Here is a 26219-nt window from a genome sequence, read left to right as displayed (position 1 = left end):
ATTGTGAGTTGACAATTAATTGATGTTAAAAATATTTCTCTGGAAATCCAAACCTGTAAAATGACAGTAAATGACAGGATGTTTCCAGTGTCTTTGAGACCTGTGGTCCATTCTGGGTATTCCTCTATCTACAGTCTTCACAGAACACAGTACAGTCAGGAGGAGTTCCATAGCATTTAATTAAATATGAGATAGTAACACACATCTTACATCATCTTACATTTATAGACGTAGCAGTTCTACAAAATGTTAATAATGCCTGTGAAAATAAACTAATCAGAGACCTTTGCTGTAGTGAATAATGGATATTTTTAATAACCTTAAAGAAACACCACTAAGCTGATAAAAATGCCATCTCACGGGTATCATTTCCAGGCTCCCCATTATATATTCTCACCATTTTCTTGACTAGTTCCAAGTCTTGCAGCACTTTCAGAAGGGCTAAGAAAACACAAGTACACACAACACATCTAAAATAGCCCATACTTGGATTTTTCTGAAGCCAATTCCCATGGAAACTATACTGAACAGAGAGAAACAAAAGCTAGAAAATAGATTGAACAATCCAGGGCATCCTGGATCTGTGCTTGATCAAATCATTTGGCTATTTCCCAATTGTCTTTTCCTTTTATGCTATATGGAACTGGCTGTTGACTTTCTGATTTATACATTGTCTCTGACTTGCTTTTCTTTCTTAATGACATGTAAGAGGGCATCGGGGAAAACCAATCAGCAATCTAGCATTATATAGTCCTGAATATATAATCAAACATTAGCAGCAGTTGTGATTATATCATACGTGGATTTTCAATATCTTCAATTACAGAGAGGCACACTAAATGCAGGTTATAACAAAATACCAAACAACTCAGAAACAGAGGGTTTTAAAGCTGGAGAAGGACTTTGATGATTTTCTACAGTTATCTTTTCCTTTCTGAAAAAGACTGTCTATTTACATCAGGGATACAAGATTATGATTCCTAGTCCTAGCTCATCATGCAAGTTTGAGAGATTTATTAGTCCTCTCTGTCTTGTGTCCCAATTTTCTCATAAGCCAAAGATAATAATAAATTTTTCAAAGAACCTTTGTGGATATTAGAGATCAAGGTCGGCATAAGATTTTGTGTGACCTCCTCTTTGAGGCTCAGCTTCCATGTTTACAAAATGTACATATCATATCACCTGCCCACCTGTTGGAAACGTCTTTTGCTATTTATGTACCAGGCAGATTCTACTTTTCCTCTAGGCAAATTTATGTCATTTTGGTAGCATTTTCTCTGTCTTCAACAGAGTGCTTCCAACCTGCCTCTGTTTTAGAATTTTGCAAATAAGCATTTGCTTACAAGCTGTAACCTTTGTTAAATTTTGCGTCCTAGGAGGCAGGGACCCATTCTTATGTGTCCAGAGCTCCTGTTCCTAACACTCTGGTTAGCACATAGCAGGCCTTCTATAAATGCTTGTCAAGGAGATGAAAGGGAATGCTTATAGAAGTATTTTTAAAATCACAGAAACACTACACAAAACTAAATGGTCATGGTATTTATGATACTGTAGTCATTCCTACTAATGTGGAGGAAAGAAGGGAAAAACAGTTATCAGAATAATAAAATGGTTTGATTATTAGTAGGCCAATAGTCAGGCCAGTTAATAAGCCAATAGATAGGATTCATTAGTCCACAACTTAAAACCCCCTTCACAGACAGCATGGAACAAACACAAAAATTTTAAAAAAAGAATAACTCTTAGTTTTCCTAAACAAAATACAAACAGAACAAAAAAGAAAATTCAAAACACAAACAACTATAAACCCTAAACAAAACCCTAAACCCATGTCCTTCACTTCCCTGGGCCACCTCTGCCTTGTGTGATTCCATAGACAGGGTCACGGGCATGTGGGAGAGGGGTTTGCTGACGTTATTTAGCTTCCTTGACTTGGTTTGAGATGGTTGTGAGACAGTTATCCAGACCAAGAAAGGAAATGGAACGGATGTCAAATGTTCACATTCTGTTCTTCTCCATCCTCAGCGGGGGGCCTCGTCTCCCTAAAGTTCTTGGCAACATCCAGAGCTGTAGAACTGGGAACAATCTGGGCAGGGTCTACAAACAGAGAAGGGGGCCATTCCTCAACTCATTGGTAAAATGTCCTACTGTCCAGGGCCAGCAATAGGTTCTTCTGCCATCCTGGATAGTTGGAGTTGGGTGGGGCGGAAAGAGGCTCATGGTCTTGATAATGAACAATAGAAATTCTGGGTTTCAAGTCTATTCCTTCCTGAGCTCATTTTCAGAAAAACAAAATCCAATGGGCATTTTGGCAGCTTTTTTTCTTGCCTTCTTCCCCTTGTTTTGACAGGAATGACAGCCATGATAGTTCACTTTGTTCCCCCCGTCTTTCTTGGGGCCATTTACATGAAGGTGATCATGGGTCTAAGTTTGTCTGGATGGTCCCAGTTTCTGCTTATTGTTCTGGAGTGATTATTTAATAATTTCCCCTTTCCCTTTCAAAAGTGGCCCATGTTGGATAATAAACCATATAATCCCCCAGCTATTAGTGAGGTTTGCATTCAAGAACAGGGTAATCACTAGTTAAGAGAAAGGATTGTGGCTCAGGGGGATTGCATCAGACCTTGGCTTCCTCCCCTGACCAAGTGGGCAACTTAGACAAGTTACTTAAACCCTTCATTCTCAATTTTACCATTTATAAAAAAGAGGATAATCATAACAATAATTGTACCCACCTCAGGATTATTGTGAGGATGAAGTGAGACAAGATGTGCAGGGCACAGAGTGCAGCATTGGATATATAGTAGCATAATAATTAACAATAGTATAATATCCTTCCCTTCCTTCCTTCATACCTCCTTCCCTTCTCCATCCTTTCCTTCATTCTTATTTTTTTCTTTCCTGTTATTTCCCCTTAAATAATTAATTCATTGGGTCATCGAAAACCTAATGACCAAATCAACATGTTAGAAGAAGAATGTTGTCGCCTCATGTTGAATGTTATGAATCATCTGGTCAAAGTGATGTCTCAAAATTCTGTGGATGATGTAGTGGGGTTAAATCAACTTTGTTCTCTTTGTGCTATGAGGAGGAGTAGAAACTCTTGACTCTCCCTCCCAGAAACCATTGTTAGGTGTAATGGGACAGACTTGGAGTTTTTACTCTTCATTGGTTTTGGTAAAAACTGGACATGGTGACATAGGCTTCTTCTTGATTTGGTCCTAGGGAAGTGAGGATGTGCTGTGCCTGAGCAATTGGGTTCAATGTCAGAATTTCTGATTGGAGAGGAAATGGTGGAGGCAGGGTGCTGTTTGTAGTTCCAGGGCTAAGAAGCAAGCCCTGGTATACAGGAGGTTCATTCTTGCCACCCTCCCTACAGTCTGGGGACCTGGAGGAGGGGAGCAATGGGGTGGCACATGCACCGACATTCCCAGCCAGGCATCTGAGGGATGAATCTCCTCTGAAAGTTTCTGGGGTAATGGCTGCAATCCTGGAGGGCTGGTTGGGACCATGCACATCCCCACCAAGGCCCTGCTGCTCAGACTCCTCTAGCTGTGGAGGAAGAGTATTCTGCAGAAAGCCTTCCACTTCATCTCTAGATTGAATTCCATCCACTTCATGAATCTGACAATCCAAAAAGTTTTCAGGATTGAAACTCACATTCAAATTCTGCACAGAAAAAGAGAGAGGCATTAGAATGGCACAGAGTGATGTGCCACCAAATGATTGGTTCAGAGAAATAAATGTCTAAAGGAATTTTTGAAGAGTTTGCCAAATGTTCCTCAGTTGATCCTTTGATTCTGGAGATGCTGGGACACTTCAGGAATTGAAGTGACCACTGGTGGTGCCCCCTAGCTTGAGAACCTTACACATTCTAAGACATGTAGTTCATTTTGGTTTTCTACCTCCTGGGAGATACACCTAGGATCTTAGAAGGAACCCTATGGGATGTGTTAAAGACCAAAAGTAGAGTTTCAGATACTATTTTCCCTAGAAAATCATTCTTGACTATGGAATGCTACCAGCAGAGTGCTTCTTTGAGCACCAAAAGCACTTACCTTTTTTGGTTTCTTACACAGTTGTTCCAGAGTCTTCTTATGATCAGGGAGAGTGGGCCATATAATAGGCTTAATCCTGCAATCAGAGGACACTGATATATGAAATGAATGGCAGAGGGAGAAGACACAATAGGCCTTTCTACTTATTCTGAGCCAGGAATCAGAAGAGTAGTTTTATAATTATGCTGTACTTATTGAGTACCATGGACAGAGTATTAAACTCTGTGAACAGGACATGACCATGAAAGACCTCTGGAAAAGAGCCCTAGAAGGGAGGAATCATGAAGCTAACAATGAGGTAGTAGTTTCAATGTAGTTATAGGAATGAAATTTGACCTGATCATTTATTCCCAATATAGATGTTGCCATCTTATTCCATTTCTTTACTAGCAGTAATTTCTTTTCCCTAAATTTTGTGGAAGTGGGGATATATTCTCAGTTACTTTGGGAAATTGCTTTAAAGTACTGCTTTTCAAATCAGAATATTTGTAATGCCAGGATATGTGCTCCTAAACTGAGAATGTCTTCCTAGAACATTAAGTAAGAACTCAAGCATATTTTAAAAAATCATTTTTTTATGATGAAACAACCAGGGATCTTTCTTTTTTTAAAATATTTTTTTAGTTGTAGATGGCCACAATATCTTTATTTATTTATTTATTTTTGTTTTTATGTGGTGCTGGGGATTGAACCCAGTGCCTCCCACATGCTAGGCAAGCACCCTACCACTGAGCCACAACCCCAGCCCCCATATCATGGCTCTTTCATAAGGCAGAATATAAAAATCTCATGAATTTGTGTGTGGAAAGTAAGGGCCACAAATATTCTGCATTGCCAGGGTTGATGGCTTCAATGCTCCTTAGGAGACCTTGGAGGAAAAGGTTGGGAAATACTGGTTAAAGAATTCTTATTTTGGGAAGAGAGTTTGCCTTATGATTATTTATGTATTTTTGCCTTTTAGGAAATCAACCGTGGAAATTTACTATCACCTATAAATGGGAGAGGATACTGGGTGTTATGATTTCTGAAGTTTCTGCATCCCCTCTGCCATTTTCTCAATAATAAGTGGCACTCAAGCTCTGATTGTTTAGGATCCCACATAATCACCCTCTTGATTAGTTAAAGAAAGTTACCTTTTCTCCCATAACACACAGGCTAAGATGACCAACAGAACCACCGAGATAAAACTCACAATGCTGATAATCAGTAAAACAGGATTCATTTCCCCTGAAATACAAGGATAGATAAGGGTTAGTATTCAGTAAGCATGCATTGGGATAGACTTTCAGGATGGTTTGAGTTTATTTAGTAGTGCAGGATTATTTATTATTTTTTGGTAAGTGGTTCTTTAGTAAATAAATTGATGTGCCAGGTTTATGTGGCACAGACTTGGATGACCAGGGCAAGAACATGAGCCACTTGAAATATAAAAGTGATTGAGCATCAAAGGTACCACCACTCTTTGCCTGATGCCCACCATCAAGAGGAAGAAGACAAAGCAGAGAGTGATGAGATGAATGTTCACCCTGCAGGTGCAACAAGTTCCAGAGTGAGGATGAGGGCTGGTTTAGTAGAATACCTCCCCCAACCTCCTAAATGGAAGGTCTATGTTGGTGCTTCAAGCACCTTCCTGAGTCATGTTCTCTGCCTCTTCTGGTCATTATTATCTCCTACATCCCAAGGACATTCTGAAAAGGAGAAGTGAGACAGCTTAACTGTCCTGCCTACCTGCCTTAGAGAAAGTTTTCCCTAGTGGGATCTTAGAGAGACCAGCCATTGGAATCCTAGCCAAAAGTGATAAATGGGAGGTGGTAAGTAGGAATTTTATTGAGAAATATCAGGAGCTCTCACAAACACCTGAGGCAGCAACATCAACACAAGCTGTCTCAGTACTGAGCTACTAAAGACACAGTTCCCTTGTTCCCTTATTCTTCATAGAAGGGGCAAAAAAGGGGAAGGACACCCTCCAGGGGGAGTCCTAAGGTGTTATCTGCAGCAACTCCATCTCACTTTCTCTCCCACACTTTGACACACAAAGCCTTGTAGGGAACAAGGACTTCCTACAGCCATCCTCACCTGCATGGTTGACTGCTGGAGTTCTGAAGTGGGAACATGGACTCCATTCACTCCAGAAGCCTTCATAATATTCACTATACGGGATGGATCGGACTTTAATCTCATACATTGCATCAGGTTGCAGTTTCCTTTGCAGGAGGGTCAGCTTTGTGTTGGATAAATTCACGTGCTGAGGAGAAAAAAGTGCCAATACATTTTTAGGATGGAAAATGAAGTGTTGCCTAGATCTTTCAAATCACTTCAAGTTCAGTTCCTTGAGTCACATAGGCACCCTCTTGAAGTTCTCTCATATTTGTCAGACTAAGGAGCTTAAATACATAGAGGGCTCAGCAGCAGAATTAGGGACGCAGACTGTGAGTTCATAAATGATGCATGAGCGGCCAAAGAGACCAGTGATAGAATAGGTCTTTATACAGGTGGTAATGTCTCCAAGCTTGGGAAGAGGTAGGTCTTTCCCAGGCTCCTAGTTCCTCCTCACAATTCAGTATCTTCTTTTTCTTTCTTTCTCCTTTCATGTGGCAAGAGGAGATGACAGCATAGTTTAGTGAGCAAGATAATTTCCTTCCAGAAAGATGATTTTACATCTTGAATATCAAAACAGAGGCAATAGCATTCCCAACACTGTGTATTATCCTTAAGGAAGGAAAAGTAAAGGAAAGGAAAAATTTGATTGAAAATCATATTGCATTGTTATTTACATTTACATATGTTGGATTAGTTTTTGTATATTTACTAAATTCACATATTTCTTATATATGCATTTTTTTCAAATTTTTTATTCATTGTTCTATGGAGATATTTGTCTCTTAATGATTTATAAGAGCTCTTTATATAGATTTTAGTGATCCATCAGCTGTAGATGTGGCAATATAATCCTAAGTTTTAAATTGCCTTATAATTTTTATTATTGTGTGTTTACATAGATAAGTGTATGATGGAGGGTAGACTTCTGATTTATTTTTTATCCCCAGAGAGAAAACTGATAGTCTTGGAAGCATTATCCAAAATTCTTCCTTTCTCCACAGTATTTGTTTTCCATTTGTACAATTTTTAGATGAATAATGGAAAACAGTAGGATTAATGTCATTCAGTCTCTCTCCATGTGTGTATGGGGTGGATAAAAGAAGGGAGCCAGTGTTTGGCAGGGAGTATGTTTGTGCAATGTCATTTGCATACTGCAGACAAACAAGGGTGGTCCTGGTCTGAGCAAGGAGGGCAGTGGCAGTAAGTAGGCATTCTTTCAGTCCCCAGAAAGAGAAGGCATGCTCGGGTAGTGCTTTAAGATGAACCTGATACCTGGAATCTTCTACATTTCTTCCACTTCCTTTCAACTACAGCCAAAAACCATGAAGAAAGAGACTAAATAACCATCCAGATAATAAAGAATAAATATTAAGTTCAATGACTAAGACCTCAGACTTGAAAATAAAAAGAAAACAGAGATGAATCTGCCCTTCTTCTCCTTACCTCATCATGCTCCCCCAAATGCTCAAATCAAATGGTGGTCACATCTTCTTGCTAACTATTCAAAGAGTGTTTTGCCTAAGAGTGTGGTACTAGGCATGACACTTTTTGAGGGCTTTGCATTGTGAGGATCTGTTTGGTTTCCATTTATGTGGCTATCTAACTGAGTTAGAAACGTTATAAAGACAAAAAATAGAGTAAGGGGGAAAATCAGAGCAAGAGAAGGACAGGCTGGGAAAGATGCATGCACATGGGGCCCAAAGCTGACACAATATTGGGAGCTTCTTTCAGTAAAGGGTACATTCTGAAAACAAAATTATTAAGACTTTCTGGAGCAAATGTACTTCTGTGACAATAACTTATATAACATTTAGAAGTTTTTACTATGAAACATGATTGATCTACATACCATCCAATCCTTTTTATCTTTTTCCTGGTGGTAGGCTATGTCATGCATTAATTGTTTTACATACTTCTTCTTCAAGTGTGATGTATGAAAAGTCACCACAAAGTCATTGGCTTCCTCACGATAGATGACTTTTATGTCAAAAGGAGCCTCAGGTTTAACTGCGTAGGAAAAAAGAAATGAAGTTTGTCTATAAAGTCATCAAGGAAAGAAGGATTTTATATATATATAATGTATGTATATAAAACCAGGGATTGATCCCAGGAGAACTATACCATGTAGCCACATCCCCAGCACTTTTTATTTTTTATTTTGAGACAGAGTCTCACTAAGTTGCTTAGGGCCTCTTTATGTTGCTAAGACTGGCCTTGAACTTCCATCATCCTGCCTTAGCCTCCTCAGATGCTGATTTTCAAGTGTGCAACATCACATCCAGCCATGATCGTATGAAATATCCACCTACACTGAAAATCATTCTGACCGTATGTGGCTCAGTAAGCAGTTAACAAATTAAAGCCATTACTTCTTTTTCCTGGGCTCAAGTCCAGAATCTATCCCCAGCTACCCTTGTAGCAGGGTGTGACCTGAATGATGAGTAAAAGTGACTGCACCAGCTCCAACCCTGGTACAGAAACACTCTCACCCTCCCCTGTGTGATTCCCTGAGTGCACTCCTCTTCCTTCATTTGCATGTGTATGTTCAATAATGTAGCTACAGGATGTGGGAAGCCCTAATTATTGCTTAAAGGAGCACTCTTCACAAGTTAGGAATATAATTTTGCCTTTGATGTGAGTAAGCAATAGACTTAGGGTGTCAAATATCATATGTTTAGGGTCTTATTTGTTACATCTAGTGCAAATTTCATAACAAATTTTATTTTCTTTACCTTTGGAATATCAGAGAAGGTGTTACTAAATATCCTCAAGCAAGAAGTCTCAAGACTCTGAATTTTCATTCTTCCAGTAAGACTAGGAGATGGCTGGGACCTTGCACCTCATCTTGGCTACACAGAGTGAAGTGTCTGCATGCTGGGCCTTGCTTGTAACTTCAGAGTGGCCTCAAAGCTCTTCTTTGTCAACCTCAGCTGCATTAACTCTGAGCTCCTCTTGGACCTCTTCCTTCAGCCTGCCTGCCTCACACAGTGGAAGGCAGAATGCTGTCACTTATTCAGTGTAAGTTTAGCTGCTGGAGGCAGATAGGGATGATTTCAGGCAGAACAGGTCCAGAGAAAGGTATTGGTTTCCCAGGAAAGCATCAGCATTGGACCTCCTCCTCATCTTTGATGTGAGACTGCTGTGTCTTGGTTTCTCCTTTATTAGAGTCAGGGAATTCAGCTTTCTGAGGATGGGGCCACTATTCCTGCATGAATGACCTGATCCTCTTGTTAATGAGGGTGTGTAGACTCCTGTGGAGCTATCTGAGCCAGTCTTGATGAGCCAGGCTCCTGGCCCAATCAAGTAAACACTTGTAGAGTTTGCCCCAGATATTCTATTAACTTGTGGTACTGGGGTGACATGGCCTTAGAGGTACTGAAAAACAAATGGCTTCCTCTTTACCCTGGGGACTTTGCAGAAGGGGTACTTTATATTTAACCCTCATCTATACTGTATAAAGCAAAGATGACCTAGAGAGGGTCAGGAGGAAAGAAAGTGTGTGCGGAGAAACAGCCCCACAGAGGATCCCTGTGACCCTCTTACACCTGCCTTCACATTCTCAGCAAATGCTTCTGAGACTAAGGCCCTGCTGGTCACTGTCCCCAAGGACTCTGAACAATAATGGAGCAGCTCAGGGAAGAACAGAGGAATATTGATTGCACAGCTCCTAAGTGCTGAGGGACTTGCCTATGCTGTCTTCAAACATTAGCTGCTTAGCACCACTGTCCTTATGGGGAAACTGAACATCAGGGAGACTACTTAAGTTCTGCCCCCTGTTGAGTGGTTGAATAAGATGTAAGTCCAGTTCTGTCTGCTTCCTAGGCTCACTCTTCCTTCAGCTTTGGTTTCTCATTGTGTGATCTCACACTGCCTTGTCCAGAGCTCTCCAGACAGCTTTGCCTTTAGCCAAAATGGATCTATGGCCAAAAAAGGAAAAGGCGTTCATTCCCAAAGCAATATCTAAAACATTAAGTTATTCTTGTACAACCTGGACATGCAATCTATGCTGCCAAGCACAGTGGGAGGCAGAATGCTGTCACTTATTCAGTGTGGGACACCTAAAGGAAAGGATGTAAGAGAGGCAGCTGGTGGTTACAGAGGTGCTTTGGCTCTGGGGCATAATTAGGAGCATTCATTTTAAATTCAGTTAAACTGAAATGTCACAGTAGGAGCTAGGAGAAGATGTAAGTCTGCAGGATTTTCCCTCCTGCTTGCCCAGGAGCACTTTCCAAAGCCCCAAGAAAGACACATCGCCACTTTCTCAGGATCCTGTGTTATCAGCTGTGTACCCACCATACTTCCCATTCCTCTTCAGATAAGAATTGTCAGGTTTGCAGTGTGCTCTTGGTGCTGTGCTGAATGTGGCACTCTTTGGCATTGAGCACATGAGATTTGGATCTGAATGTGGGTGTGCTGTGAGCCTTTATGTGCATGCAGGGACTTGGGTGCTGACATGGCTTTGTATAAGAATGAGCTCTCCCCTGGTGTTGAGCCCTGTGTCAGAAGACCAAGAATCTCTGTCTTTTCTGTCCACTTTCAAAGATGGTAATTCACACTTGGGATGTAAATGGTGAACCTTCAAATATGGCGCCATTGTGCACTGCACCAAGTGAATATCCATCCATTTGAGTCTGGTCTCCAAATGACCAATACCCAGCTGGCTTATGCCTAACTCAGAGATGTCCTATTGGTATCCTCACCTTAGAAAGTGCTCTCACTGATGTGGCCAACGTTACTGTCTGGACAACAGCACAACCATCTACTAATGTTGCCTTTTCACTATATTTACTCCCACCCCCAAGATAATTGCTCACCCATGGAACTTCTGCTTTTAATCTTTATTTTGCCACTTGACTGAAACAAATCTGAGCTAGGTTTCTCACTCTTTCTTATCTCTAACGAGCACTGCTTTCTTACCATTGATTTGCCTTTTGCTGGTGAAATGTGTCTGAGGAGAGGGAAATAAAGAACTATAGCATTTAAATTCTCTTTCTCTTGAATAATTTTAAACATTTTTACCCATATACATGTTTTTTTAGCCAATATAAATGTGTGTGTGTATAATTTTAATTTTCCACTGCACCAATTCAAATTGCAACTTTACTCAAATCATTCATTTTTAGCAAAATGTAATATATATATTCTATGTCAAATCAGATTTCCCTTGCTTCCATCCTCATTAAGTCTTTTATGAAGTTGTGATATTTCTCACATCACTTTGGCTAGGTGATCAAATACCAAGTAAAAGTGTCTTTTAAAAGACCTGATTTGAGTGATGCAGATTACCTTCCACAATGTGATAGGGATCAGTCAATCAGTAGAAGGCCTTAAGAACAAACAACGAGGTTTCTTGAAAAAGGAGCAAGTTTGTTTCAAGAAAACAATATAGAAGAAAATATGCTTGAGTTTTATGCCCTGCAGAATTTTTACTCAATTCTGTAACATCTGCCCTTTATGTGATTTCCCAGTCTTCTGGTTTAGCCTTCAGATTTTCATACTTACCGCCTTCCACAATCACATAAGCCAACTTCTTAAAATTAATCTGTCTCCTATCATCCAATCCTCTATCTATCAATCCATCCATCTATTTATCTATCTCCTTATTTATTCTCTTCCATTGGCGAACTATACTAATATTGAATATATATTTACTTGTAAAAATACATGTATAATTAACAAAACACACTAAGAATATGAAGTGAATATAGGGATAATAAGAGAAGGAAGTCAGGAGAAAACAAGATGAAGAAGGGAAGGACATATGTGGATGAAAAACAGGAGGCTCAGCTACAGTTAGATGCAACATATTGATTTACTCTTCCCTCAGTCTCTGGGAGTTAAACACCATTTCATGGCTCAACTTGAAGATCCACTGAATTCTCAAATAGAAGTAATTTGTATAAGTGTCAAATTTTTCATTTATTTAAAAAATTGCCTTAAAGAATTTGCTATTGTCTATTATAAATTGTCTCCACAATTGCCCTACTTTAAACACACAGGAAGATCAAACCAGTGTCTACAGGTATCCCACCAAGGACAACCATATTCCCTTATACAGCTGCTTACCTATTTTGACTATATTCACTTTTTGGCAAGTTAAATTCTTTCCTCCAAGCTTCACACATATACTGCTGTTTCCGATAAGTAAAAACTTTTTTGTCTTGATAAAGTATATGTCTTGTAGTTTATTCAAATTGAGGCAATTTACCCCCAGAAGGGAACCACTGTGGAAACAAAAAGGCAATCTGTGTTAATTTAGCTAGGAATTGTGTATCAAAGAGAATAATATTATAGGTATGTTTCAGCTTCCCTGTTCATAGAGATGTGGGTGGGTGAGTGCACACTCAAGAGAGAAAAAGAATAAACTAAATTGAAGTGGATTTCCTGCAGCCCTTATTCTCAATGATTTACTTAGACATTAGATGAGGATGTACCTGAAATACTTCAATCAGGCTCATGGAAGGTAAAGAAATTCCTATATTTTTTGAAAAACACACTTTGTTGAGGCAGGAATGAAAATACTTTTTTTTTTATGTCCTCCAGGAATAATAGAAGTAATGGCTGAGAAACTTTGACCAAGTGAGCGAACACAGGGGAAGTTAAAGGAAATGCTACAACAGTCTCAAGAGTTATATACGTAAAACCACATACACTTAATGGTTAACTGAAGTGATTTTTGTAGGTAATTTTGGTTGATAAACCCCTAAACAAAACAGATCAAGAACAAAAAACAAAGGTATAAATGACCAATATCTGGAATGAACAGGAACTATCACAATAGGCTGTGAATTATAAAAAGGAAATTTTAAACTTTATGTCAATGTTAATCTTTTCTTCCTGCTCTTCCTCCCTGTTCTGTTCTTAGTTGCTCTCATTATATCAAAGAAGACATTTGGTATTTGTTTTTTAAGGATTGGCTAGCTTCACTAAGCATAATCTGCTCTAGTGCCATCCATTTCCCTGCAAATTCCGTGATTTTTGGGGTAAAAATGGGAGTTCATAACCCACTTGATTCTAATGTATGAAATATGATATGTCAAGAGCTTTGTAATGTTGTGAACAACCAATAAAAAAAATTTATGTCAATACCTGTAATAACTTTGGTATAGTAAAAATTCTTATAAATACAAGCTAGTAAAACTGATCCACATAGAAACTAATCTGAATAGTTCTAGTTTTTTAAATAAATTATGCTCATTACCAATAAACTTCCCTACTAAAAAAACCGCCTATGCTTTGCTTGTAGACAGATCAAGTGTATGAGAAAGAAATAGTGCCAGTGTTTCAAATATTTTTCCAGGAAATAGAGATGTTCTTCTTGTCTGTTAAAAGTAGGCAAATTGTGGAAACAATTTACAACAGACAACAGAAAATTATCTAAGGCAATTTTTAAAATTTCTTTTTTTAATTGCCAACAGACCTTTATTTAATTAATTTATTTATAGGTAATTTATTTATAGGTGTGTTTCAGCTTCAGTTTATAGGTATATTATGCTGAGAATCAAACCCAGGGCCTCACACATGCTAAACGCTCTACCACTGAGCTACAACCCCAGTCCTGTTTAAGGCAATTTTTAAAAATCAACTTATTTTATAAAGATAGCTTAACCATGGTATCAAAACCTGTCAAAAATATTAAACAAAAAAGAAATCTATAGAGAAATATACCTTAAAAATTTATATGCAAAATTCCTCAAGAAAATATTAACATATTGATGTTAACAAATTATGGCCAAGTAAGGGTGAGTCCCAGGAAACCAAAATAGGTTCAATATTCACAGAGAATCAATAATATAGCTTGCCATATTAATAGAGCAAAAGACATAAATAGTCTGTTCATCTTCAATAGATGAAGAAAGTATACTTGAAAAAATTATACATCCATTCATGACAAAACTCTCAGCCACCAAGGAATTGAAGGTCACTTCCTCAATTGTAAGGGCATTTACAAAAAAAAAATAAAAATCTATAGTTCGAAGGTCACTTCCTCAAAAAAAAAAAAAAAACTATAGTTTAAAGGGCATTTACAAAAAAAAATCTATAGTTCATAGCTTGGAGAAATTGTGAACATTAATTATTTTCCTTATATCAGGACCAGAGATAAGGAAACTCACTTTTTCTTTCTTTCTTTCTTTTTTTCTTTTTTTGGGGGGGGGGCGGTTTGGTACTGGGAATAGAACTTTGGACTCAGGGGCACTCTACCACTGAGCCACATCCCCAGCCCTATTTTGTAATTTATTTAGAGACAGGGTCTCACTGAGTTGTTTAGTTCCTCACTTTTGCTGAGGCTGGCTTTGAACTCTCAATCCTCCTGCCACAGCCTCCCTAGCCACTGGGATTACAGGCATGTTCCACCATGACTGGCCCTTTCTACATTTCTATTTAATAGTAGAACTTATGAACTGGGTTTGAGCTGGTTCATAAGACAAGAGAATCAAACAAAAAAAATCCTGATTAAAAAGAAAAAAAAAACTTCTTTAATTTGCGAAAAGCATATTTGTTCACATTTAAAACTATAAACTACCTCCAATATACCTATAAGAACTAATAAATTCATCAAGGTCATTAGACAAAAATTGATTCTATTTCTGTAGGTTAGAATGAAATATTGGAAAATGAAGTTCAAGGTGACAGTTCCATTTATAATAGCAATGAAAACATAAAATACTTAGAAAAAAATTTATAAAAGTTGTTCAAGGTTTTGCATGGGAATACAAAACATGGCTGAGAAATATTACAGGAAACATAATAAATGGAGAGGTATGCTGATGGGTTAGTAAATTCAAAACTGATAAAATAGAATTTTCCCTAAATTGGTCTATATGGTAGTAATGAAAATCTTAGAAAGAATTTTAAAATATTAATAAGTTGATTCTAAAACTTATGTGGAAATACCAGAATCTAGAATAGCCAAAGTAAAACTGAAAACAAAATAGAGCAAATATGGATGATTCAGAGCACTTCATTCAAACTTACTAAAAATATCTGTGGTAATCAGAAAAATGTACTACTGACACAAAGACAGATAAATTGATCAGTAGAAAAAAACAGAGAGTTTAAAATAGAATCCTACGCTCAAATATAAGGTTTACTGATCTTAAATACAGAAACCCAACAAATTCAGTGGGAGAAGGGAAAATCTTTTCAGCAAATTACCCTGAAATAACCAAGTAAATTTATGGAAAATATGAACCTTACTCCCACACAATTATATACAAATGATATATCTACAGGTGAAGGCTAAAACTGAGAAATATTTAGAAGAAAACCAAAGAAAATAACTTTCCAATATGGGGAGTAGTGAGGACAGAAAAAAAGCATTAAACAGAAAAGAGAAAGATATTATAAACTTCATCAAAATAAAAAGCTTTTGCTTACTAAAATACACAATTAAAAAGATGAAAAGAAGCAGGGTGGGGTGGGAAACACCTGTAATCATAGTGACATAGGAGGCTGACAAGTGGGTCACATGGTTCAGGTCAGCCTGGTAACAGAGTGAGATCCTGTCTCAAAAAAAAAAAAAAAAAAAAAAAAAAAAAAAAAAAAAAAAAAAGGAAAGAAAGAAAAGGTCTGGGGATGTAGTTAAGTGATAAAGAATTCCTGGGTTCAATTGCCATAACCACACACATAAGAAAGAAAAAAAAATGAAACAACAAGCTTCAAGCTAGCAGAAAATGGTTGCAATTCATATATCTGACAAAAGAATTATACCCAGAATATACTGATAAAAGAAAAGAGTGGTAACAATGAGACATTACAGCTATATTAATTAGCTTAATAGTGGTGATTATTTCACAATAGATATGTGTACCAAAAATCAACTTATATACTTCAAGATCCTAAATCTGTAGCAGGATTCTAGAATTTTCAGAATTTAGGAAGAATCCAAAATGGTATTCTTAGCTCACTGCCACTTTTCAGAGAACAAGATCCATGGGCAATGGGCAACAAAGGACAACCACATGACTGTCTTGTCAGGCTGAGCAAACTTTTAGTGGGCCTGAACTCCTGAAGCTGGAAGTTGTCCCACAGAGATGTTAAAAGTAGGCAAATGTGGAAACAATTTACACAGACAACAGAAAATTATCTAAGGCAATTTTGAAAATTTCTTTTTTTTAGTTGCCAATGGACCTTTATTTTATTTTATTTATTTATTTATTTATATATCATGCTGAGAATCAACCCCGGGCCTAATGGGTTTTTAATTAATTAATTAATTAATTAATATATCATGCTGAGAATCAAACCCAGGGCCTTACTGGTAAAGTAAATGAGAGAAGGACCTTATACTTGAGCGTAGGATTCTATTTTAAACTCTCTGTTCTTCCTCTTGATCAATTTATCTGTCTTTGTGTCAGTAGTACATTGTTCTGATTACCACAGATTGTTTTAGTAAGTTTGAATGATGTGCTCTGAATCATCCATATTTGTTCTATTTTTGTTTTCAGTTTTACTTTGGAAGGAAAGTCCTGCTGAGAGGTAAAATAAACCCAGCAGATTAGAAGAGGCAGTGTGTTTAGTGATGTTGACCTTCAATTCAGGTGATTGAAGGAAATGGTTTCTCTGTGAGTAGTCCTCCTCAATGCAATCCAGTCTAACTCAATAGAAACAATTTACTTGTCAAATTTTTGGGGGAGGTACTGGGGATTGAGCCCAGGGAACTATACTACTGAGTTAATCCCCAGCCCTTTCATTTTCTAATTTAAGACAGGGTCTTGGTAAATTCCCTGAGTCTCACTAAGTTGCTGAGGCTGGTCTTGAACTTGTGATCCTGCTGCTTCAGTCTCCTGTGTCTCTCAGATTACAGGCATACACCACCATGTCCAGCCTTAAAACAATTTACTTGATTGTTAAAGCAATTTACTTGATGTGTTGCTTGAATTATGATTTAGAGTGATCTGACTGTGAAAATTATGCACACAGGAAAGCGTGGGGGTCCAAAGAAAAATGATTATACAGTCCAATCTGGTAAAGTAGATGAGAGAAGGACTCCTACTTCAGGACTGAACTATGTTCTAATTCAGCACAATAACCACTGCCCCCTATGTGGCTCTTCAACACTTGAAGTATGGTTAGTTCAAATTACAATGAGATCTGAGTATAAACTATATACCAGATTTTGAATATTGAGTTTAAAAGAGAATGTAGAATACCTCACTAATATTTGTTCATATTGATTAAATGGTGAAACCACAGCATTTCAAATATACTGAGCTCAATAAAACATATTGTTAAAATTAATATTTTACCTATTTCCTTTTTATAAATGTGGTTACAAAAATGTTAAATTACTGATATGGCTCACAGATTTCCACAGTGCATTATATTTCTGTTGAACAGAACTATTCTAGGGTATTTGGGGTAGGGTTGGAGGTAGAAAGAATATAACAGATACTAAAGTAGCCCTATAGACTGGTGAAATTGATGTTCTAGGGCCTTCCAAGGGAACGTCAACCCTAATGCACTAGTACAAATTTTCTTGTTCTGAAAGCAGGGAGAGACTTCTGGAGATCATGTGATCTGATTTTTTTCACCTCACCACCATAATTCTATAACTCCTTCAAAATTGCATAGCTCAGTACAGGTGATGCATTTCTTCTGTTGATACTAACAGATATTTGCATGCAAATATTGAAAAAACAAATTAAAACCAAACCCCAACAAAACCTGTAGCTTTCATTCCTCAAATGTACCTAAAAGACAGAATCTAGTTCAAAAACATTAAGCAATTTTGAGAGTTAGTATCACTTATTTTGCAGATGTCTAAATTAACAATCCTTGACAGATATCAATAGTTAAACTGTAGATGATCGGGGTGTAGCCTGCCACTGTGACGGTAATTGATGAGAACAAACAGTGATATATTTGAAGTGGTATTTGTAGGTGGTGTTTTGGAGTGATTATTGTGCCCTGAGAATCTGGAAATAAAGAAAAGTAAAATCACTTTGGGAGAGCAGACTGTGAAAATTATGCACACAGGAAAGTGTGGGGGTCCAAAGAAAAATTATTACGGAGTTTGGTCTGGTAATGTCAATGAGAGAAGGACTCCTACTTCAGGACTGAGATTAAATGCCCCATTAACAACAACAACAACAACAACAACAACAAAGAATTGCAAGGAGACATAAACCAAATACCGCTAGTCCTACATCAATAAATTCTATATCTATTTCTATGTGAACAACCTTTTAATCATACCTTTACTAAAAATAGAACCACATTCAAAGAATTAAGCACCACTTACAGACACCTGCCATGTGGCAGACACTCAGTCCTTATCCCCATGCAAGAAAATATTCATGAGAGAGCCTAAGGACTCCTGTCACACAGCTAGTTCAGTGTTGCTGTTGGGATTCTGTCCTAGGCACCACTATCTAGAGCCTCTGCTTTCCCACTCAGTCACCAGAGATCAGGCTAGAGTGACTAGAAACCTTTTCAGGATCTACCTGCTTCTTCACTCCAGTAAAAGTAGATAATATTGATTTACCACCCACTGGGCCTCTTAGTCCTTTAACCTCTACCCCAATACCAATTCCTATAGGTTCTGAGCCCTGTATGAATCTTTAGATCTTTATGAGAGTTGCATCTGTCAATGTGAACTAGTCAATTGTCATGCTGGTACTGAGGCACTGTGAGCTTGGTTAATCCAAGCCCATGCCTGAGATCAGATCACTGAACAGTAGGTCAATCAGTTTCTCAGTCTAGGAAAGTAGTAGCCACACACAGGGCAGGTGGTAGACCCATTGCCTTCTGAAAGATGGCACCTGGCATCTACCAACAATTCCACAGGTATAAGAACATCAGCATGTACCATTGTCAGTAAATACCAATTTCTTTTTAATAAATTATATTAACTGAAAAAATGCTGCAAAAAATAGATTAATTGTGGAACATAAACTTAGCTTGACCCGCAATCCACCACTCTGTTTACCTGATTCTCAATGCCTCCACGTAGCTTTAGAGGTGCACTAATCTATAGCTTCAGGTGTAGATACCTGTTAAAAAATTGGCTGCTCACTTAGCAGTACTTTGTTTACTTAGGAGTTTGTATTATTTACTGTTTCCCATTCATGTCTTAACATAATCCCTTCCCAACCTCAATACCTGAGTTCAACTGGAAAAGCCAAATGCAGGCTGTGGACAGGCAAAATCAAGAGACTTATTGAGGGCAGTGGTCAGGTTTGCTTAAGTGGGCAAGGAAGTGTTCAGACACTGAGTGAAGGTGGATAGGATGGTCAGCCTGGAGTGGTTAAGAGAAATCAAGGTGTTCACAGCAGTCCACCAAGTAACTGGTTGGAGCACTGAAAGTTAAACCTCTGGGTGGTGGAGTTTTGCCCATAAAAATGAGCATATCATTTGAATGAACTGTTTGGCTGTTTAAGCATAGTCTAGTTGTGGCACAGATACTGGACTTTGTAGGTTCTTACTCTCTCTGTAGAGTATTTTAGCAGTGAACTAATAAGAGCAGACTGAGAATACTGCAAGGTTTTCTAAGTCTGTGACCATATTTATCCAATGACTTCTTAAATAGATTCATGAAGTACCCATAAATTAAAGTAAGATGAATTTCAGAGTTTATCTTGACTGTATACTTGGTAAGAGACTGCCTCAAGTATGTATTTTTTTTATGCTGGGGGGCTTTTTATTTAAACAAAAGTATTTTTAATTAATGCAACATAATAATGCATAATAGTGTAGTTTGTCATTACAAATTTATATATTTACACAATATAACAATGTAATTTGGTCAGTTGAGTCTATACATTTAAAAACTCTCCTTTACTACTGATAAATCTTGAATTACTTTCCTCACTAGGAAGCTAAAAATTAGGTCATGTGATATGAATTTGGAATTAGCTACAAGTCAGAATTTCACATTAGAGGTTTTTTTTGTTTGTTTGTTTGTTTTGTTTTTAAGTCACAGAGTTAGTAACACTCAAACTTAGGAGATGACTTTTGGGGGAGGAAGAAGATTAAGTTCCCTGGGCTCCTTTCCTACTTTCAAACTGAAGCCTTTTGAATCCAAAAGCCAAAGTTATTCCTATGGATTTTGGCAAAATTTACATTGAGTAAACCATCTGAAGTCAAACTGTGTCAAGAGGGTGAAAGTTTTAAGTGTACATTCACAGAATTATGATTTAATTTCTAATCCATCACTCATACTGGCTGATCACTCTGAAGGCTTTCTGTGTTTTAGACTGTTTAATCACACCCACCTTCCTATGAGATTGGTTACCTTAATTTTTTTGGTGAGGAAACTGAGGCTTACATAAGTTATATAACTTGTTCCAGGTCAAAAAGTTAGTAAGCACTGGTATTGGGATTAGACAGCAGGCAATTTCACTGCAGAAAGCAACTTGAAGAGAGTAGACCACTTCACATTGGGCAAAGAGATTTTTTTTGAAGGCAATATTCTAGAGGAAGCAGGATTTAAGTTCTGGTGTGGAGTTTAGAGGAATACGGAATCTGCAAAATCCACAGCATCATTTCCTCTTTCTTGGAACCTGACACATGAACAGTAAGCACTGCTTTGCTTCACTCTATCAGGAAAGGAAGGCATTTGAGGAGGCTTTTGGAAATTCCTTAGACTTTAATATTTGATGACAAATGGTGAGACATTCTTTGTTTTTCAAGGAATGAAAAGAACCCATGGAAAGAGAGAGGGATTTTCTTCTAAGCACTATGGAAACCAGGTTTCTCACCATATTTCAAAGTTCAAATTGGTGCTGTTGATGTCTGGGTTGTCAAAAGCACAGGTTAGGGAGTGCAGGGGTCCATCCACTTCCAACTGACTATAGCATGAGAATGACAATAAGAGTGAGCTGTCATCTGGCTCTGCATCTTCCACATCTCCTGGGGAGGGACAATTATGCAGCTGTTAATGAGGCCAATAAATGCATCCTCTTAATATTTGGCATGCCCTTAGTAAAATGACAGACTTTTGTGGGAGACATGAAGTAGTGATAGGATTTTTTTCTAAAGAAGGAAATTCCAAAGGCAAAAACAAGATAAAAATTTCAAAACAGAAATGAAAATCCAATATGCAGAGTTTTCTATGAAAAAAAATTCCTTACAGTTAATGACTTCCAAATATTTCTAAATATTTCAATCATGGAATCAGTGTATCATAAGACTAGGATGCAGTGAACAGACTATTTCTTTTATTTTAACTAGTATATCTTATATTTGTTACATTGAAAAAGTTGTCAAAAAGAGATACTATACTACCACCATTCATGTGTTTCCTAATCTAACCTTTGACTTTATTAATATCTTCATTTATTTCCTCCCAAGAATTTTTTTTTTTCAAACGAAAAGATGAAGGCTATCTCATGGTCAGAAGTTCACTCTTTTAAAGGATTTCTTTTTCTTGCACCAAAAGGCATCCCAACTAAAGGTAGTACTGGCATCTGCATTGTGAGACAATTTAAGGCAATTTGTCTTAACCCACTGAACAAGGCAAACGTGACTAGAAAATTAGATCCTGTAACTGCTCTAAGTATTACTTTTTCTCTTACAGATAATTTTTTTTTATTCATAGTGTTTCTTGGAGATATTTGCAAAATTCTGCAAGAAAGTTGGGAACCAAGGATTTTTTTTTTTTTTTCTGTAGCTCCTTTTGGAAAGCACAGTGTGTCAGAGAACTGATGTCCTAAGCTAGCTCTTGGACCCTAGGACTCATGAGATACTTTGTATGCATATTTCACAATATTTAATAGAAAAGTGAGGCTAGAGAACTCTACCACAAAATATACTCCCAGTAAGACCTGAGGAAATCCAGAGTTATCAGAGCCATTCCCAGAGTGACCAAGTGTGAGTCTATGACTGAGGTATTTTACTTTAATTGTGCTAGAAATTTGATTCCTCTGTGGCTTTAAAATCTGTACAGAGTCTACCAAAATCGAGCCCCGGTAGAGTGTGAGAAGTCATGGGCTGATCAAACTTTACCCTCTCTACTTAAATAACCCAGTAGCTCTGTGGGGAAAGTTAACCATCTGGCTATGAATGGACCAATCAGGTGAGTGACAGGTCTGTTCAGGCCAAGAGACCAGTCGCCAACAGCCAGCTAGACAAGAGCTGTGGGTACTGCTCACCACCCCAGGCATATACCTTTCTGACCATCCCCAGAGTCTGTCCAGTTCACCATTCTAACAACAGCAAGGGTCCTACATCATTTCATCAGGCCATAGTCCTCCTCCTGATGACAGTGCTAAGCAGTGATGTGGTTCACCATTTAGGGCTTGCATTCCAGACCACGATCATTTCTAATTTCACAGATGTCCATCTCCTTCCCTGAGAGCTGGCCACTTTCTACATGAAATGGCTCTGGGTGGTTTGAACCTACTTTTATAGGCAGTTTTCACACTGTCTTGATCTTTTCTCTTTGGTCCTTCCACTATTTCTGTACAACAGAACATATGTCACTGTTTGGATTCAGACATCCTGGGGTCAGGTTAGTCCCTAATTTTTCAATATACAAGATAAGCCAGAGAGAGCATACACTAGCAGGTGATGGGCACCAGTCAGGACTTCCACTGACCTCACACATCCAGTCTGGCAAAGTAGGTTTATTGTATAATAAACCCACAATATACAAATCACTGCACTTACAGTTTACAGTTTTTCCTTCACTTAAAGTGACTATGTTTTAAGACAGAACTCATTGGCTATTTAATTGGGTGGGATTGCTTTGTAACCACCACCACCACCACAACAAAACATCCCCTTCAATGACTTGTAAAATTGCATGGTATTTTGCAGAGAGAATGTTCTTGATAGGAATTTTTAAATTCTTAGGTTAAAGCAGTGTACATAAAAGCTAAAACTTTTGGTGTCATTGATGCACAGATGTGATTTTAACTCTGTCTAGTCTGTGTAGCTGTGGTCTCTGTCAGGTCACACAATCTCCCTGAGCCTCACTGTACCGATATGTGGGCTTATGTTGTAGGAGTCACTGAATGGATCAGAACACTGTAATCACTCATTAAGAGTTAATTGTGCCAGTGTCCTATTTTTGGAGAACAATAATTGGAATTCTGATTCTGAAAATATACATAAAACTTTTGGAAAATTCTTTTGAAAAAACATGTAGTGGTGTTATCATTATGGTTTTGAAATTACACAGAACTTTAATAGAAGGAATTAATCTAATATTCCTTTAATGCTCAAATATTAATATTACTAATACGTAAATATTTAAGTATCTAAGGATATATATTAATATTTTCTAAGCATTAAAATTTAATTTTTTTGGACTATGTATTATAGGCAAGGTAGTGAAACTTGTAGACTTCTTCCTACTAAATGGAAGTAGCTGATTAACAACTTAAATGGTTTGGACTTTTAAAAGTATCCTTTTGTATCTTGATCATCCTTGTGGTTATCAGAAAACTAACTTGTCTTTCAAGAAAGAACAGCTCATTATTTTGTGAATCCTTTACATTTCAAAATGGCAAATATTTTGATATGATCATGTAGGTGGATGGTTACAGATCTAAAAAAAATCTGAAATTAAGAAGTTGAAGTGAAAATTCAGCTTTAGGTTAGATTTTTTATTTCTTTGTGAAAACGGATGGCCACCAGGAAGAGATTTAAGGCTTGCACTTTAGACCACAATCATTTCTAATTTCATAGATGTAGATGTAATAGTGGAATATATTGCATCAAAGTCTTCATGTAAATTCTTAATGTTTCCACAGTGTTCCTTGGACCCTGAGCAAACCCAAGGGAACATCCTCTGTAGGCTAATGATCATCCCTCATAACTGCTCACGCTATGAAAATGTCACCCCTGTGACTCTTCCCTTAATGAGAAAATGCAAGGGTTTTCCATCCTTGGCAATTACTAAGTAAACTGACTCAAAATAGCTAAACCAAGGAAGCATGACTAAGGAAACATGACCAGAAACATCTGAGTCATTAGGTTGATATGTTGATATTGTCTTTAAGGAAACTAATTTTCCTTACAGAACATACTTTTTAAGTCTTAAAGTCAAAGAATTTAATTGGGAAAAAAAAATTTGGTGGCCCAAGTTCCTGGGTGTTCCCTGCTGTTGCTAGACAATTTCATCTATAGTGTTGTTGTAATTAGAATGTATTTATTAAGAAGCCAGAGTCTGTTTGTAGGTGTTGAGCACTTTTGACATTGCAAAGAAAATTATTCCATATGATTAAATTATTGAACATGGAGGCAATTATGTGTATTTCAATGAGCCAACACACTCAGATCTGTATGTTATTCACTAAGAATCTAAATGAATCTGTCAAGGCCAAGTATTTTGAGGAAATGTTCCCATGTTTTTGGTTGACTACTACATTCTAGACACTGAGGTGTTGTTGATAAGCACTGGTCAATGCAGACAAAGCTATTGTCTCTGTGTATTATATTTCAGGAAAGTTTATGCTTTGGGAAACTCTTAAAAAATAAAACCAAACAAATTCAGCTCAATATCCTGACAAATTAAAATCATCTAAGAGATATTTTAACAAGTCTACTTGTAGTATCTACAGCAGTGTTCTAGGAACAGAGGCATCGCATCAATCAACATTTAAGATATGCGTTTTGAGATTCAACACATTCCTTCTTAACAATTCTGAAGCCTTATATGCCACCCACAGTATCATTCCCACACTGGTGGTTAGAGCATACAACAAGTTCTTGAGCTCCATACCAACCCAGTGCCCAGTTCAGGTTTGTCAGGGAACTGAGTAACCTGAAGCATACTCTAGAGATAATGAGAAATCCTTAAAAAAAAAAAGAAAAGAAAGAAAAGTAAGAAATGACTCACCATTCTGTGCATAGCCACTTTCTCCAGAAACGGCTTGAAGTAAATAGAAAACCGTACCAAGAGCTGTACTTAGAATTGTCATTCTGAGAGACAGGAGAGGAGAGAGCTGAAGCGTGAGGCTGTGTGTACAAATGAATGAGAGAGAAAGAGGTTGAAGAGGTCCACAGCTCTGTACTTACTTAACCACAGACAGGGGGAAGTATAAACACAGCATAAAAGAAGTCCAATGCTAGGAACAGGAAGTCTGAGTAAAAGTAGAGCTGCTGATAGCAGAGACAGAGGAAACAGAGAAAGAGAGGGAGTGCATTTCAAGTAACTGCACCTCTATGGATTCCTTGCAGGCCCAGGCTCACTGAGTTTAGTTTGGAATAAGGTGGTAGGTTTCACAGCTACACTCAAGAGATCTAGACCTAAGTGATCCTCAGTTAAAAGAATCACAATCCAAAAATCTAAACCCACAAATCTAATCAATCGATTATTTGAGGTGAGTTTTGATTTAAAGAATGATTCTGCACTTTATAATTTGTTGTGGTTTTATTTTGAAAGCCAACCTCTAGGTTTCCCAAGAATATGATTTTCTGTTCTGTTCTCTGTGTATCCCTAGTACTTATCCATATTTTGCCCCTTATACTAAGCATTCAATAATTATTAATTTAATGCAAATGTTGGTGAATTATGGCCTAACACCTGTTTTTGGCCCAACACCAAATTTGGCCTAATGTCTGTGTTTTTGAATAACATACCAAGATGGTGAAACACACTTGTGCAATGTCTATAGCTGATTTTCTGCCACAGGGGCTGAGTTGAGGAGATAAGACAGAGACTCTATGATATAGTAAAATCTTTTCCATATGACTGTTTGTGGAAAGTCTGCCAGTCTCATTAAAAAGACAAAATTGTTACTTTCTTAGTGTTATTTAAATGGGGTTCTATTTGTGAAAATCTGATTTCCACACTACATCTCAGGAATGTAGAGTACATACAGACCATGCCAGTACCTATGTATACAGGGCAGCAGCCTAAGACAATGAGATGGCTAAGTTTTTCTCCCAAAACTTGTATGTCAATCAAAATCGTTCCCAGTTTGGCCTCATGGTTAAGGTGGTGGTATTTTTAAAGTCTGGCTCACTCCTTAATAATTGCTGAACAGTTTTTTTTAAGCCATTATCAAGTCAATTATCAGGACTACTACCAGGCTGAGAGTAGTCCTCTCTGTAACACACAGACTGTGACTCCTGGAAGACATACTTCTGCTCATATCTTCAAAGGAATCA

The 26219-nt window shown here is 37.6% G+C and overlaps 1 protein-coding gene across 1 annotated transcript; it reads right to left on the bottom strand.

Moving 5' to 3' along the window:
* Positions 1-204: 204 nt before the first annotated feature.
* Positions 205-25073, bottom strand: LOC308657056 (interleukin-7 receptor subunit alpha-like). The gene is made up of 8 exons (XM_081308509.1): positions 24946-25073; positions 20861-21011; positions 12225-12382; positions 8008-8165; positions 6135-6303; positions 5192-5285; positions 4059-4134; positions 205-3669 (listed from the first exon to the last, which is right to left on the bottom strand). The coding sequence occupies exons 1-8, from the start codon at positions 25025-25027 to the stop codon at positions 3166-3168; spliced, it is 1392 nt and encodes a 463-aa protein (XP_081164635.1). The 5' UTR covers positions 25028-25073; the 3' UTR covers positions 205-3165.
* Between the last annotated feature and the right edge of the window lie 1146 nt (positions 25074-26219).

The sequence above is a fragment of the Spermophilus citellus genome (assembly GCF_964194105.1).
Source record: "Spermophilus citellus genome assembly, chromosome: 1".
Classification (NCBI taxonomy): domain Eukaryota; kingdom Metazoa; phylum Chordata; class Mammalia; order Rodentia; family Sciuridae; genus Spermophilus; species Spermophilus citellus.
The sequence above is the reverse complement of the archived record's forward strand: the minus strand, read 5'-3'. Positions and strand labels throughout refer to the sequence as shown.

Excerpts from the sequence above, each read along its gene's own strand:
- LOC308657056 (XM_081308509.1), bottom strand. The coding sequence starts at position 25,027 with ATGACAATTCTAAGTACAGCTCTTGGTACGGTTTTCTATTTACTTCAA. Across the intron at positions 12,383-20,860 it reads AATTTGAACTTTGAAATATG|TGGTTCCCTTCTGGGGGTAA; the intron begins GTGAGAAACCTG and ends TTGTTTCCACAG. Across the intron at positions 3,670-4,058 it reads TGTGTAAGAAACCAAAAAAG|AATTTGAATGTGAGTTTCAA; the intron begins GTAAGTGCTTTT and ends TTTTCTGTGCAG.